General features: G+C 29.7%; 2 protein-coding genes across 3 annotated transcripts in view; one reads left to right on the plus strand and one right to left on the minus strand.

Moving 5' to 3' along the window:
• The window catches only part of LOC134834278 (protein timeless homolog), a 77,326-nt gene that overhangs the window by 9,513 nt on the left and 52,754 nt on the right, over positions 1–15,059 (minus strand). Inside the window, exons 9-10 of the mRNA XM_063848878.1 lie at positions 9,438–9,518; positions 9,206–9,257 (exon numbers count right to left, since the gene is read on the minus strand). Coding sequence (XP_063704948.1) covers positions 9,206–9,257; positions 9,438–9,518 — 133 coding nt within the window. The remainder of the gene's footprint in view (positions 1–9,205; positions 9,258–9,437; positions 9,519–15,059) is intronic.
• LOC134834281 (gelsolin, cytoplasmic-like) lies at positions 2,148–6,977 on the plus strand. Of its 2 annotated transcripts, none has more exons than XM_063848881.1 (5): positions 2,148–2,373; positions 2,506–2,580; positions 3,478–4,096; positions 4,779–5,855; positions 6,625–6,977. In XM_063848881.1, exons 1-5 carry the CDS (start codon positions 2,320–2,322, stop codon positions 6,963–6,965), a joined length of 2,166 nt encoding a protein of 721 aa, XP_063704951.1. In that variant the 5' UTR covers positions 2,148–2,319; the 3' UTR covers positions 6,966–6,977. The 2 variants fall into 2 exon arrangements, with proteins under 2 accessions (XP_063704951.1, XP_063704952.1); XM_063848882.1 differs by having other exon boundaries at positions 4,782–5,855.

Below are 15,059 nucleotides of genomic sequence, written 5' to 3' on the forward strand. Positions count from 1 at the left end.
TTGATATCGATCTAAAAAAATATCAAAATAAACAAAAGTGAGTCATTTTTAATTTTATTTTTGTTTAAAAATAGTAACTTCATAAAACTTCAACTTATAAAATTGATTCTTATCGAAGTAATCAAAATGGCAATTTATAAATATCAAAAGTCAATTTAATTCTGTGATTGATATTTATTACCTTTTGTTGTTGTTAATGAGTTGTACTTTTATATTCAGAGGCGTAGAATACATTTTTAGAGCACAAAATAATTTAATTTTTTTTTGTTTTTAAATAAAATATTAAAAAGTTTATTAATCTAAGAATATGAGAAAGTTTGAATTAGCGAGTAGCGATTTTCAAATTTTTCAAGTAACTTACTTTGTAATTTTTTTAAGATTTTTCTTGTTGAAATTGACTATTTTTTTCTATAACTAATTTTTTTTTAAATAATTAAAATTTTAGTTTTTAACTTCATATTATTTTGTAATTTTTTTTTTAATTTAATAAATTAATTTAATTCAAAATTTTTAAATTTATTCTGCGACTTAAAAATTTAAGAAAGAATATGAAGTTAAAAACTAAAATTTAAATAATTTTTAAAAAAATTAATTAGAAAAAAAAATTACCTAGTTAACTTCAATAAAAAAAAAATCTAAATCTGCGCCTCTAGTTTTCATTTAAAAAAAAACTTGTAGTTATGTATTTGTTCAAACTATTAAATTTGAGTTACTTTTATGTATTTGAGTTACAAGTTCAATAAATATCAATCATCAAAGTGGTTCATTTTACCTATTCAATAAGTTTGTTTTTATTGAGAAAAAGTAATTCTACCGTAAATTAAATAATTTGCAACAATCTTTGCTAAAAATTTGTTATGAATCATCTGTGAATGTGCATTGGGAGTGTTTTTATATGAGTTAACGTTAAAAAAGTTTAATCACAAAGAACAAAATTTTCAAGAAAAAATATAAATTTACATAAAAATTTCTATTGAACACAGAGAGGTTTTTAAAAATTGAGAATTTACCAACAAGCAAGTAAATCCCAGTGCATATTTTAAAGTTTCACGAAATTATCAATTAAATAAAAATCACTAAGTGAGTGTTTCGTCTTAATTTTATGATATTTTTAAAATACAAAAATATGAAAAATTTTTACAAGAACTTAAAAAATCATAAAAATTTTAATAAAAAATATAAAAAATTTTTTCACAAATTAAAAAAAAATATTTTCCTGAGCACATTTAAACAATTTCCAAATTAGTAAATGAATTGTGATTAAAATACTCAAGCCAAATAATGGCCTTAAATTTTTTATCAAATACATCAAATTAATCAATTGTCATAAAATTTCTTGCTAAATTGATAAATTAAAATTAATTCGAAATTAATTAATTAAATAAATAAATTAAATAATTAACAATTTAATAAATAAATTAATTGAATAATAATTAATTTATAAATTAAACTGAAATATTTTGGCTATTTTAATGAGTTAAATTGTAAATTGCAATTATATTCACTTCATCAATTATAAATATTTGAAATTTTAAACCAAATCTTTATTCAATAAAAACATTTCACAGAAAATTGTTTAATTCGAAGGATAAAACCAACTTTAAATATCAAATTTCTTATAAAATTTAAACCCAATTTAAAGGTAAATTCCCTTTAATTTCATCGAAACATCTCATGAATAAAATCAACAAGTCACATTTATTTACTATTTACTCGTTTTACGTTAAAGTAAACAACATTCGCCGGTAGTCAATAATAAATACAAATATTATTGGCAAGGTCTACTAACTGCTTATTCCACTATTTATGCAACACTTTAAAGCGATTCACACAATGACTCGCCTATCTTCGCGCGTATTACTCATCATCTCGTGAGACACAAAAACCCACAGTGCTACAAAAAAAATCAATTTTAAGCAAACAAAACGAGAGAGAAACAGATAACGAACTGTATCGCTTTGAGATATCTCACAGTTGAACACTCCATTCAATTCTCGTATCGCGTTATGAAATTACCGGCGACGCGACGTCCGTTACTATAGCTGTTCATTGTAATGTTATGATAGTGCTTTTATTGTATAGTAAGCGATAAAACTACACGCACTACTGAGTGAGTAATATTTTCATTTTTTGCTCGTGAGGAGCGAAATTTGCTCAGTTGTTGACTTGTTTTGAAAGTGGAAAGATATCAGCTGATATTGCTCCGTTTTATTTGCACGAAAATAATCCATAAAAGCGATAAAATTGTACAAAACTACAAGTGAAACGAGGTATTGACACAAGTTTCGATTGAATTTACCAAAAGATTACGCGGACAAAATGGTTTTTGAAGGTGCCGGAACGACCGAGGGAATTGAAATTTGGAGAATTGAGGTGAGTTTTTATTGATTTTTTGACTTGAATTTCAGCTCAGAGTTGATTTTTAATACGAAAATTGGATTTTTGAACCATTTTTGAATAACTTTCTAATGAAAACCCAACTTTTTCTTCATTTTTTCTGAACAGAAATTCGAGCCTGTGCCTTATCCGAAGTCGGAATACGGGAAATTTTATTCCGGTGACTCATTTATTGTTCTTCATGTAAGTAAAAAATCACCTTACGGGAGAAAAAATGTTACAGATTAACACTTTTTTTTATGCATCTTTTTAATTATTACTGAAACAACAAAATGGTATCAAGGTTTTTTTACACTTTTGATTGGATTGAGTCACTTTGTGACGTACTTTGCGGTTTTTTTCTTATTCATTTTGCGGTGTTTTAATGAAAAAAGTGATATTATTCAGAGAAAAATTTCAAAATGTGCATTGGGAAGAAAAAATTTAAATGTTTATTGGGAAATGCAGAATTTGAAATTAATTAAAATTTCACATTGGGTCAATAAAAAAAAGTAAAATATGCATTGGGACAAGAATTAACAAAATTTTTAATAAATATTGAAGTTAAATATGCCTTGGGACAAAATTTAAGAATGTAAACTGGGAGAAATTAAATTTTTTTAAAAAGACGAAAAAATATAATTATGTGCATTGGGATTAAATAAGAGAATGTTACTTGATTTTATAAAATTCGACAATGTTAATTAAGAAAACGATTTCAGGAATGTGCATTGGGGCAAAAATTAAAAATGTGAATTAAAGCTAAAATTACAATTAATAAAAAAAATAATATTTTCGAATTTGCATTAGGACAGAAAATAATAAGAATTCAAAAAAATAAAGAATGTTAACTGGGTCAATAAAAATTTTAATTGGAAAATTTCTCGACCCAATACAAATTTTAATTTTTCTACTCAGAGAAAAATTTTCAAAATTTTATTTCTGTACATTTTTTTTAATTTATAGCCTAGTTTTCATTCTGAAAATTTGCCCCAATGCACATTTGTAATTTTTAAATTCAATATAATTGAAATTTAAAAACTTTCGTAGATAATTTCTTACATTTTTCATTAAATTCTATCACACTTGATATCTTTACAGACACATCCGGATGCTCGTGCCTGGGACATTCACTTTTGGCTCGGAGCGGAAACAAGTGCTGACGAAGCCGGATCTGCCGCTTTGTTATCCGTTCAACTTGATGACTCGTTAGGCGGAGGTCCCGTGCAATATCGCGAAGTTCAAGATCACGAATCGCCCCTTTTCCTGAGTTACTTCAAGAATGGCGTTCGTTATTTGCCGGGCGGCGTCGAGAGTGGCTTTAATGCCGTTACGCCAAATGACGCGGGCGAAAAGCGACTTTTCCACGTGAAAGGCAAGAAAAATGTTCGCGTCAAGCAGGTTAAGTTGCACGTTTCTTCCATGAACAAGGGCGATTGCTTCATCTTGGATGCGGGAGAGAAAATTTTCGTGTATCAGGGAAAGAATTCGAAGCGCATTGAGAGAATTAAGGCGATCAATGCTGCGAATCAGATACGAGATCAGGATCGTGGAGGAAGACCAAAAATAGAAATTATCGATGAATTTTCGAAATCGTGGGATGTGGATAACTTTTTTGCGGAATTAGGGTCTGGAAGTGCCGGGCAAGTTGCGGAGGATGACGATGAGGATGATGAAGCGCACGAAAATAAGGTCGAGCGGGAGATTATGTTGTTCAAAGGTATGATTTTTTATTGCATTTCGAAGTAAAAAAGGTCACGTGGTTTGATTTTTTTAAGTTATGGAAAGTTTCTTAGGTCACGTGGTTTGAAAATTTCTCAAGTCACGTGGTTTGGAAAGTTTCTCAAGTCACGTGGTTTGAAATTTTTCTCAAGTCACGTGATTTGAAATTTTTTCAAGGTTTGAAAATATTTCAAGTCACGTGGTTTGGAAAATTTCTTAAGTCACGTGATTTGGAAAGTTTCTCAAGTCACGTGGTTTGAAAATTTCTCAAGTCACGTGGTTTGAAATTTTTTTCAGGTCACGTGGTTTGAAATTTCTTTTAGATCACGTGGTTTTTTCTTGTCACGTGGTTTGAAAATTTTTCAAGTCACGTGATAAAAAAAACTTCAGGATTGAAAGTTTCTCAAGTCACGTGGTTTGAAAATTTCTTAAGTCACGTGGTTTGAAAGTTTCTCAAGTCACGTGGTTTGAAAGTTTCTCAAGTCACGTGGTTTGGCAAATTTCTTAAGTCACGTGGTTTGGAAAGTTTCTCAAGTCACGTGACTTGAAAATTGCTAAACAAACCACGTGGTTATCCTCAAAATCGTCTTTTTTGTAAACATTTCATCTCATTTTCCACAAATTTCTCATTTCATGCTTAAAATGTGCCGCAAATTTGTTAATTCCTTCCAATAATTCAGCAGTTTCGGATGAATCTGGCTCCTTGGAAGTAACTCCCATCAGTTCTCGTCCTTTGCAGCAAAGCATGTTGGATACGAACGATTGCTTCATTTTAGACACTGGCACAGAACTTTTCGCATGGATCGGCAAAAACGCCACGCCTGACGAGAAAAAACACGTAATGGTTCGAGCGCAAGGCTTCATCGCCACAAACAATTACCCAAAATGGACCAATGTTCGTCGTGTCGTCGAAGGAGCCGAACCTGCCCCATTTAAGCAATATTTCGCTTCGTGGCGCGAAACAAACGAAATTTTAACGCCAATTATGAAGAAAATCCTGCAAATCGAGGAAAAAGACTTTGACGAACGTTCCTTGCATGCCTTGAAGAAAAGTGGGGGTCGCGCTCTCGGCTTTATGCCCGACGACGGAAAAGGTCGATGCGAAATTTGGCGCATGGAGGATTTCAAAATGGTGCCGATCGATTATGCGACGTACGGAATGTTCTTCGGGGGCGATTCGTACGTCATTAAATACGAGTACAAAGGCGATCGAGGTGTCGGATATTTGATTTATTACTGGCAAGGCAAGAATTCGAGCATTGATGAGAAGGCTGGCGCCGCCATGAATGCCGTTCGTTTGGATAACGAGCTAAATGGGCGCGCAATTCAAATTCGGGTGACGCAAGGAAACGAACCGCGACACTTTTTGCGGATGTTTAAGGGAAAAATGATAACTTTTAGCGGCGGAAAGGCTTCCGGTTTCAAGAATATTCGGGATCATGACACATATGATGTCGATGGAACGCGTCTTTTCCGTGTAAGAGCGACAGATGATAATGATGCGCGTGCTGATCAAATGCCGGAAGTGGCAAAGTCGTTGGCGTCGGATGATGTTTTTGTGCTGGAAACGCCAGATAACACGTACATTTGGTGCGGAAAGGGAGCGTCAGATGTGGAAAAAACTGTTGCGGAGAGAATTGCGCAAGTTGTGTCGCCGGGAACAGTAGCCTTGCCATTGGAGGAAGGATCGGAGCCGGATAAATTTTGGGATGCCTTGGGAGGAAAAGGAGAATATGATACTACGTTGGATCCTCCAGGTGAGAAATTTTTTTGTGAAAATTTGCTTTTTTTACTTTAAATTAGTCTGCTGAATATTTTTTAAAAGTTGCTGAATATTTTTTAAAAGTTGCTGAATATTTTTTAAAAGTTGCTGAATATTTTTTAAAAGTTGCTGAATATTTTTTAAAAGTTGCTGAATATTTTTTAAAAGTTGCTGAATATTTTTTTTAAACTTGCTGAATATTTTTTTTAAAGTTGCTGAATATTTTTTTTAAAGTTGCTGAATATTTTTTTTAAAAGTTGCTGAATATTTTTTTTAAAAGTTGCTGAATATTTTTTTAAAGTTGCTGAATATTTTTTAAAAGTTGCTGAATATTTTTTAAAAGTTGCTGAATATTTTTTAAAAGTTGCTGAATATTTTTTTTAAAAGTTGCTGAATATTTTTTTTAAAAGTTGCTGAATATTTTTTAAAAGTTGCTGAATATTTTTTTTAAAAGTTGCTGAATATTTTTTTTAAAAGTTGCTGAATATTTTTTAAAAGTTGCTGAATATTTTTTAAAAGTTGCTGAATATTTTTTTTAAAAGTTGCTGAATATTTTTTTCAAAAGTTGCTGAATATTTTTTAAAAGCTGCTGAATATTTTTTAAAAGTTGCTGAATATTTTTTAAAAGTTGCTGAATATTTTTAAAAAGCTGTTAAAAATATTTTTACAAAATTTATAAGAATAAACTTGAAAAAATTTTGAAAAAAAAGATAAAATAACTTAATTGAACTTTAAAAAAATCGTAAAATTATTTTTTTTTACAGGATCTCCAATTTTGGACCCCCGTTTGTTCCATTGTCGCATCCTCGCGGGTCGCAAAAAGCTCATCGTGACCGAAATTGCTGATTTCACCCAAGAAGATCTCAACGAAGACGATTGCATGGTTCTTGATGGCGGCGACGAAGTTTACGTTTGGATCGGAAAAACTGCCTCCGCTGAAGAAAAAGAGCAATCTATCGAAATGGCAAAACGCTACTTGAAATCTGATCCAACTGAAAGATCTGACGAAACGACTCCAATTATTTTGATCCATCAACATGCCGAACCGCGAAGCTTCAAGAGATTCTTCCCAACCTGGGACAACGATTTGTGGGGAGAGAATTAAAAAAAAACAAAAGTTTTTATGACAAAACCATGTTTCTAACGTTTTATGTGCCTTTTTATTATGAATATTATTGTTATGATTGTTTTAAAACAATTTTTCCATGATATGCGCTTTCATTATTAATTTATACGTGTATGTGTGGCTTTTTTTTATTATTATGCAATAAATATACGCACAACAAACATTCGCAATAAAATAGATAACACATGTGGATGAAATTATAATTAAAAATTTACGATGGAAGTTTTTTTTTGTTCGGATTACATTTTTCCCTTTCTCACACAGAAACTTTTTAACAAGGACCGGATACAAATAAAAACTTTTATAATCCTTTTTTGTGTCGCGTAAATTTTTTATGTTTCGATTTGCTTGTGGAGACGACTATTTACTTCTTTTTTCTTTTGTCTCATGAGAAAAAAAATGGTAATGATTTTTTTTTTATTTTATCAAAAATCGACTAGATTTAAACGAAAATGAACCTTAGGATAAATTTTTATTTAATTTAAGCCTTAAAATTTGCAGAAATACTGATTTTTTAAAAGTCCATTTGATTATTCTTAAGCATAAAATTTAATACGTACATAATCCCATATAACGAATCGGTTTGTGTTCAGAAAACTCGTTATATAGCAACATGGTTGTTGTATAGCGAATATCAAAAGTAGCCCATAATACAACTGGATTTTTTGTCCCAGTGAGTATTTTCAGTTTTTAAAGTATTATACACTCGACAATAGCCCCAGTTGACATATTAAAATATTTGTCCCATTGCACATTTAAGATTTTTGACCCAATGCGCATTTAAAAATTTTGACCCAGTGCGAATTTGAAAATTTTTACCCAATACGCATTTTAAAATTTCGCTCCAGTTAAAATTTTAACATTTTTACATTAATTCACATTTAAGAGTTTCATCCCAATGCACATTTAAGACCTCTAACCCTGCTCAAATCTTTGAATTCGTTTCACAGCAACCATGTTTTTCGCTATATGGGGATTCGTTGTATAGCAGTTCCCAGCAAAATCCCCATATAGCAAAAAAAACTGGTCGATATATAACGAAATTCAAAGGTTTGATTCAATTTAAGCAAGATTAGAAGTCGAAAATGTGCATTGGGCCGAAATTTTTTTTTATGTTAAATGGGATAAAAATTTTAAAATGTCATCTGGGGCGAAATTTTTAATTGTGTTTTGGGTCAAATTTTTAAAATGTGCATCGGGTGAAAAATATTGAATGTTCATTGGGTCATTTATATTAAAATGTCAACTGGGACAAAAATGCTAAATGTGCATTAGGTAAAAGTTTTTAAATTTGCATCGGGTCAAAATTTTTAAATTCGCATTGGGTTAAAAATCTTGAATTTGCATGAGGGCAACTATTTTAAAATGTCAACTGGGGCAAATATCGAGTTTATAATACTTTAAAAGCTTAAAATGTGTACTGGGACCAAAAAAAGTTGTATCATGAAAATTTAAGATTTTAAAAATATAGGAAACAAAAAAAGTTTAAAATTTTTTAAAAATTATTTTCACCATTGAAATTTTATGAAAATAAGAGAAATTAAGCTTAGACCATTTTAAAAGCTCGATTTTCTCTTTTAAATTAAAAATAATTGAAATTCCATTCAAAACCTTTTCAAAAACAAATCGATATCCCAATTTAACCATTCCAAATTGTTGCAATAACAATAAAATCGCATCTCATTAAAATTCATCAAAGCCACAAAAAGGCATCTGCTCTTTATCCCACGATAATCCCCACACTTGATTTACCACTCGATGCAATTAAATACTTGCACTTGCCACGAAGTGCATTTTTAAAATCAAGCCATTTATTTTGATAAAATTCACCGCAAGTGAATTACACGAACAAATGCTACTGAAATTTGAAATCGCATGTGACACCCACTTTATGTTCAGTTTGTTTGTTTGTGTTAATAATAAAAGCTTTGGCTTATCCCAATTTAACAAAGTCGTCGTAGCTCGTATGCGGAAGTACATAAACCGCAACAAAGCCTGAATTATTAGTCTAGAACACTCTCATTTTACATTTGTTTTGCTTTTTCGGCAAAAATAACTTAATTAGTGTTATAAATACAAGTCGACTACCGAGGAAGGTTTCCCCGAAACCGAAGACAAATGAAGAAAATTGATTTAGCTAATTATCGTTATCCGGAAAACAATTTTTTTTCTTTGGTCGGGGTAACGATGATTTATGGTTAAAATCGATTTTTACTTACCGCCGCACGAAATCGTCAAATTTGAAGTCAGTTTCGGTGAAATTGCTCTCATCTGTCCGCATTAAAGACATCATAATATGGGTGATGTGAGATAAGGAAGAAGCAAAAAAAAAGTTGAACATTTAATCATGAGTTATGGATGAAATTGCTCGTTGAGCCATATAAGGGAGGATGCATGACATTGAAAAACATCATCATCATCATCATCCGGATAATTGAATTTTGTACCTACCGTCTTCCTCTTCGTCGTCCTCGGAATGAGATTCATTGCCGTCATTTGCGCCATCCATCATCGGATCGTCAGGCGTCTCAACTGGAAAGAAAAGAGAACACAAAAATAGGTCAAACAAAGCTGAAACTTCCACGAGGAAATAAATTACAATTTTATCGTGACTGGTTGCTGATAACGAGACACAACAAAAGATGAAAGAGAAAGAAGGATTAGTTACATAATGTATCAAATTATGAAACAATAAATCATGGAAATTGTACGATTTTTGACTAACTACAGACTTTTTCGTGTCTGTGTCTTGAATATTTTTCAATGGAAATTCGTTGGTTGGTCAAATGATTTTAATGAAATATTGTGGCTTTCATTTTGCAGCATTTTTGATGATAGTTTGTGAACGAGAGAGAGAAAATATTTTCATCAAAAAGCCATAAAATGAAATTTAAACACTCATTTAATTAAAAGCTCACAATTTTGATAAGCTGTAATAATTTTCATTGGTAGACAAGTTGCAAGCTGCCGTTTTTCGTAAAAGTGGTAAATATGGAGTGACTTTGAGGTAAGTCTTTTATTCTTCTTAAAATATTCGAGTATTGTTCAAAAAACTCAAATTTAATGATTTTTAAATTAAATTAGGTAATTAAAAATTTTTAATTTTTGAAATAGAATTTACAAACTACAAATTGAAAATTTAATTTTAATGATTTTTTGTCTCTTAATTTGTTTAATACATCAAGCAAGTACTTAGAATTACTAAGAAGATATTGAATCCTGGCATAAGAGAGATTTAGTTAGGTATAATATTTAACTGAAATCACCTCTATCATTTATGCATCATATTGAATACTTTACAAAAGGCGCAAGGTCTCAATATAAAAATTAGACTTTATTACAAGGACTCAGTATCAAACTGCAGTAACCTACCTACTTATGTCCAAAACATAATGAGATCATATAACCCGTGGACCTATATTTTGTTAATACATTATCTCTAACATGCTATTAAAAGCAAATTTTTTCATACATCCTGCCATGGAAAAGGACCCATAGATGGAATCGGAGGCACAGTTAAGAGACTATGAGAAACCCATGACGATAAGGTTTTTAAAAGAATATGTCTTGAAAGAATATAGTCTTGTAAAAACCATAAAAAAGGACAATACCTAAAAAGAAGCAAACGTTGACGATATAATAGGGCCAATAATCCTAAATAGAAACGAAGCATATCAGACTTTTTGATCAAGGCATTCTGAAATTTCGTCATCAGCAAGAAGCAGACAACAATATCTCTTTCTGTCTAAATATGAATTGAATAAATTGCATGATATCTGAATACGTCATACAATTGAAAAGTTTTATTTGCAGATTGCAAAGGGTCGAAAACTTTTGACCTTTTTATTTTTGTGACTTAAAAAAATACTTCAGTCATAATCTTAAAAAAGTACGTTAAGGCGCCATTTTACGATCTCTTTTTTTGAACCAGTAATCGGAAACCGATGCAAAGACCCAAAGTATCTCTTTCCTAATTTACGACGTACTTTTCATAAAATACGTTTTTCAAGGAAAATTGTTTCAAAAGACTATGGAAATTGTAAAAATTTACATGTTTACTCAGTAAGTTAAAAAACAGATCAAAAAAGTTTGAAGTGCTTAAAAATTTCTGACAAATTGAAACAAAAATCTTTTGACTTTTACTTAATACTTTTTACTTTTTGTGACTTAATCTGAGACTTCAGAAAAAGAAGCCAAAATAAGTTGACTTAATCTTAAGTAAAAGTCAGTTAAGTCAATTTTAAAAGCTTTTGACTTTTGCTTAAGTATAAGAATTTAATCAAAAAAGGGCTAAATACCGCTGTCATGTATCCTAAAATCTAACTCAGGCCAAAAGATAATTTGACTTAAAGCCCAATTTTTCGAAGAGTAACACATTTATTGTAAAAAAACTGAATTTTTTTGAAAACTTAAGCTTTAAGTTTTGACTTAATGGACTGAAAGCTTTTACTTAAGAATAAGTAAATAAGTTTTTTGAGCTTTTACTCAAAGCTTTAAGTCAAAAGTCAACTACTTTTGACTTATTCTTAAGCAAAAGCATTAAGTCAATTAGTATTGACTTATCATGTTTACTTCGTTTTCGACACTGAAAAATAAGTCGATAGAATAAACCAATAAATATTTGCCATTTTTCATAACAACGGCAGATTTGTAAAAAGACATAAAAATGCAACAACAAGAAAACAGCAAGAAACACAAAATAAATGTTTTTGCAGATGCATTTTGTTTTTAATATTATTACCATACACCAACACAACATCTTCTTCACTCCAAACAACATTGCAAGAAACTTTCGTTATCAAATTAATTAAAATACGGTTTCAAGAAGATGCACTTTTACGAAAGCAAGAAAAAAACATGCGCTCGCCTTTTCTGACTGCGCGAAAATGCAAAAAAGGAACAATTATGCATAAAAAGGAGGTTAAATACTTGTTTAAAGAGGCTTATTATTTATTGTAATGTACTTTTTAAGTACCAAACTACAAGGCAAGTGCCAGAAAATTATGTCTTCAAAGAAAAGTGCTTGTAATTACAGCAGAAAAAGAGACTTCTTAGCAATAAAAAAGGAAATTTCTTCTAGAATGCTGATTGTGATGTGATGAGAAAGTCTTTTCTTCTCATTGATATTCACAAAACGTTTCTAATTTTATTTCATCATATTTCGAAATTTACTCATAAGATCTCTCTCTTGTAATAAATGTGTCTCACTGTAACACACACCTGCGTTCCACAAACCGCAAAACCCACAATGACATGTACCTACTATTGTGTAGGCGCGTGTTGTCGTCCTCCTCTGGCAGAGTCAGTAAAAATTTTCCTCAAAGTAATAATATTCTAAAATGAAATAACGAGCCTGATATTAATTTACGCATCACCTGCAACAGATTTGATCATTTTTCATTTCGAACGTTTTTTTTTTGCTTTGCCTCGTGTTTCATATTTGTGTTTTTTTGGATGGGCATGAGGCACGCATGGAGCAGAATATATTTTCCAGTACAGTAATAAAGGAAATTATTGGGGATTTAATTTTGATGATGATAATCAGAATAATGATGATGATGGAATTTTTTCTTTCTTTCAGTACTTTGTACTTTGTGGGAAGATGTTGTTTAATTTTCAAGTATTTTCTAAAATTTTTGTAGAAGAATTCATTTTTTAAGAATTTTTTAGAATTTAAATAATTTAATTTTAAGAGTTTTTTTTAAACAGTCAATTATTTATTTTAAGAGTAATTTCCCTGATTTTTGCAATTTAAAAAAAATATTTTTTTTTAAATTTTAAATTAAATTTATTTTAAAATTAATTAATTTTAAAATTATTTTAATTAAAATTTTTAAATCTCATTTTTTTTTAAATAATAAAATAATTTTAAAAATATTTTTTTTATTTAATTTAAAATAATTTTAAATTTAATTTTAAAATTAATTAATTTTGAAATTATTTTAATTAAAATATTCTTTAATTAATTTTTAAATTTTATTTTTTACTTAATAAAATAAAATAATTTTAAAAATAAATTAAAAATATTTTTTTAAAATTTTTCTCAATATTTATTTTTTTTTTAAATTTAAAATTGATACAATTTTAATAAAATTTCAATTTTTGTGTGAATTTTAACTTCAAAATATTTTTCAATGGTAAATTTTCTTCAAGAAACCAATTCTTAGCAAAATTACTGACAAAACTATCAAAAACTAAAGAAATCCATCATCAACGAAATGAAACCAATCCCTTCCCACGGGACTTTTTTCACAATCAAAGTCAAGTCACTCACCAGATGCCATCTTCGTCGTCGTGCTACGTGACATGAGAATCACAAACAAACAAAAAAAGAGGAAAATCCATCAAATAAACGCCCAAAAGACTTTCGTCGTCGTGTCATCTATCATTCAATAAATACCAAACATTTAATCACACATGCAAACATTGATTCAGTCGACCGCCAACGACAACGCGACACACACGAGAAAAGTATTAACCACATCATTATTATCTGGCAACATGATTTTTCATTCTCTATGATTGTGAAGGGAATCATTTTGCAATGAAAAGTTTTCTCCCCAAAAAAAAAAAAACTTTATGACGACACATCGACATCACGACAAACGGCGACGCTACGAGGAAAATGTATTTATATCATCATCACTCATCTACCTTCGCTGACTAATGTTGATTGATGATGACACGTTGGGCAGGACGTGCGTGAATTTAGAGCGAATTTATATGATGGTCGTCATCGCGATTTTTTTTTTTTATTAAAAATGAATCCTTTTCTAAAGAGTTTTTTTTTATACAGAACCGTAATTGGAGAAAATATTTAAAAGAGCAAGTTAAAAAATTTCTAAAGTCTAAGAAATTAGGAAAAATAATTAAAAGATTTATTTTTAATTTAAAATAAATTTGCTGAATTGCTGAGAAAAAGTTGCTGAATTTCTTAGAAAATCAAAAGTTTGCTGAATATCTTAAGACTTTAAGAGATTTAAAGTACATTAAAAGATTTTTTTTACAAAACTAAATTTTTTAGATTTGCTGAATAATAATTCAGAAAACTTGACGATTCTTGAATTTTCATTCAGAAATTTGCTGATCGTAAATAAAATTTAGATTTTTTAAAGAAAATTTGTGAAATTCAGATTGAACTAAATTGAGTTGAACAGTTGCTGAATATTTTTTAAAAGTTGCTGAATAATTATAAAAGCTGCTGAATAACTTAAAAGTCTAAAAAGATTTTTGAAAAGTAAAAACTTTCTTGGAAATTTGCTGAATATCGTAAAAAATTCTGATTTTTTAAGGAAATTTGTGAAATTTAGTTGAATATTTTAGAGCTGAATAGTTTTGAAAGTTGCTGAATATTTTTTTTTTTATAAGTTGCTGAATTACTTTAAAAGCTGCTGAATAACTTTAAAACTTTATCTAAAAAACTGTTTGAAAAATAAAAACTTTTTTAGAAATTTGCTGAATATCGTACGAAAATGACAAATTTGCTGAATACTCTAAATTAAATTTTGCTGAATATCTTTTAAATTAATTTTGGAGTTAAAACACAAATTTTTCTACTACGTCCCTGATTTTTCACCATAAAAAATAACGAATTTTATCACCTTCGCTTCATTCAAACGTATTTCATTCATCGGTTCGCTTTTATTCTCTTCTATGCAGCAGTTCTATTTACCATCCACACACTAAATGAATTAAAATTGGTCTATGAAAGTGTTGCTATTTGAATGAATTAAATAGACAGACACATCAAAAGGCGAAGGATTATTCACAAAATTTAATTTAAATCTGATACAATTGAAAAACGAAGAGAATTCAACACTTCTTTTTAATATCTCTGCCGGAATACAATTCATTCTTCGCATGAAAAGACTTTAAAATGGGTCAAATTTGCAGAATTTCGTCATAAAGAATATCTTCGGGGAGAGAAATTTTCTCAAATTTCACATCGACCCGAAATTTCTCATCAATTTTCACTTGAATAATGAACTTTAATTAAATTAATAGACATTTGCACTGACAGTCTGCGCACTAAATTATATTCAGCAGCCCATTCCCGAAAATTGATATGAAAAG

Source organism: Culicoides brevitarsis, chromosome 3, assembly GCF_036172545.1.
Source record: "Culicoides brevitarsis isolate CSIRO-B50_1 chromosome 3, AGI_CSIRO_Cbre_v1, whole genome shotgun sequence".
Classification (NCBI taxonomy): domain Eukaryota; kingdom Metazoa; phylum Arthropoda; class Insecta; order Diptera; family Ceratopogonidae; genus Culicoides; species Culicoides brevitarsis.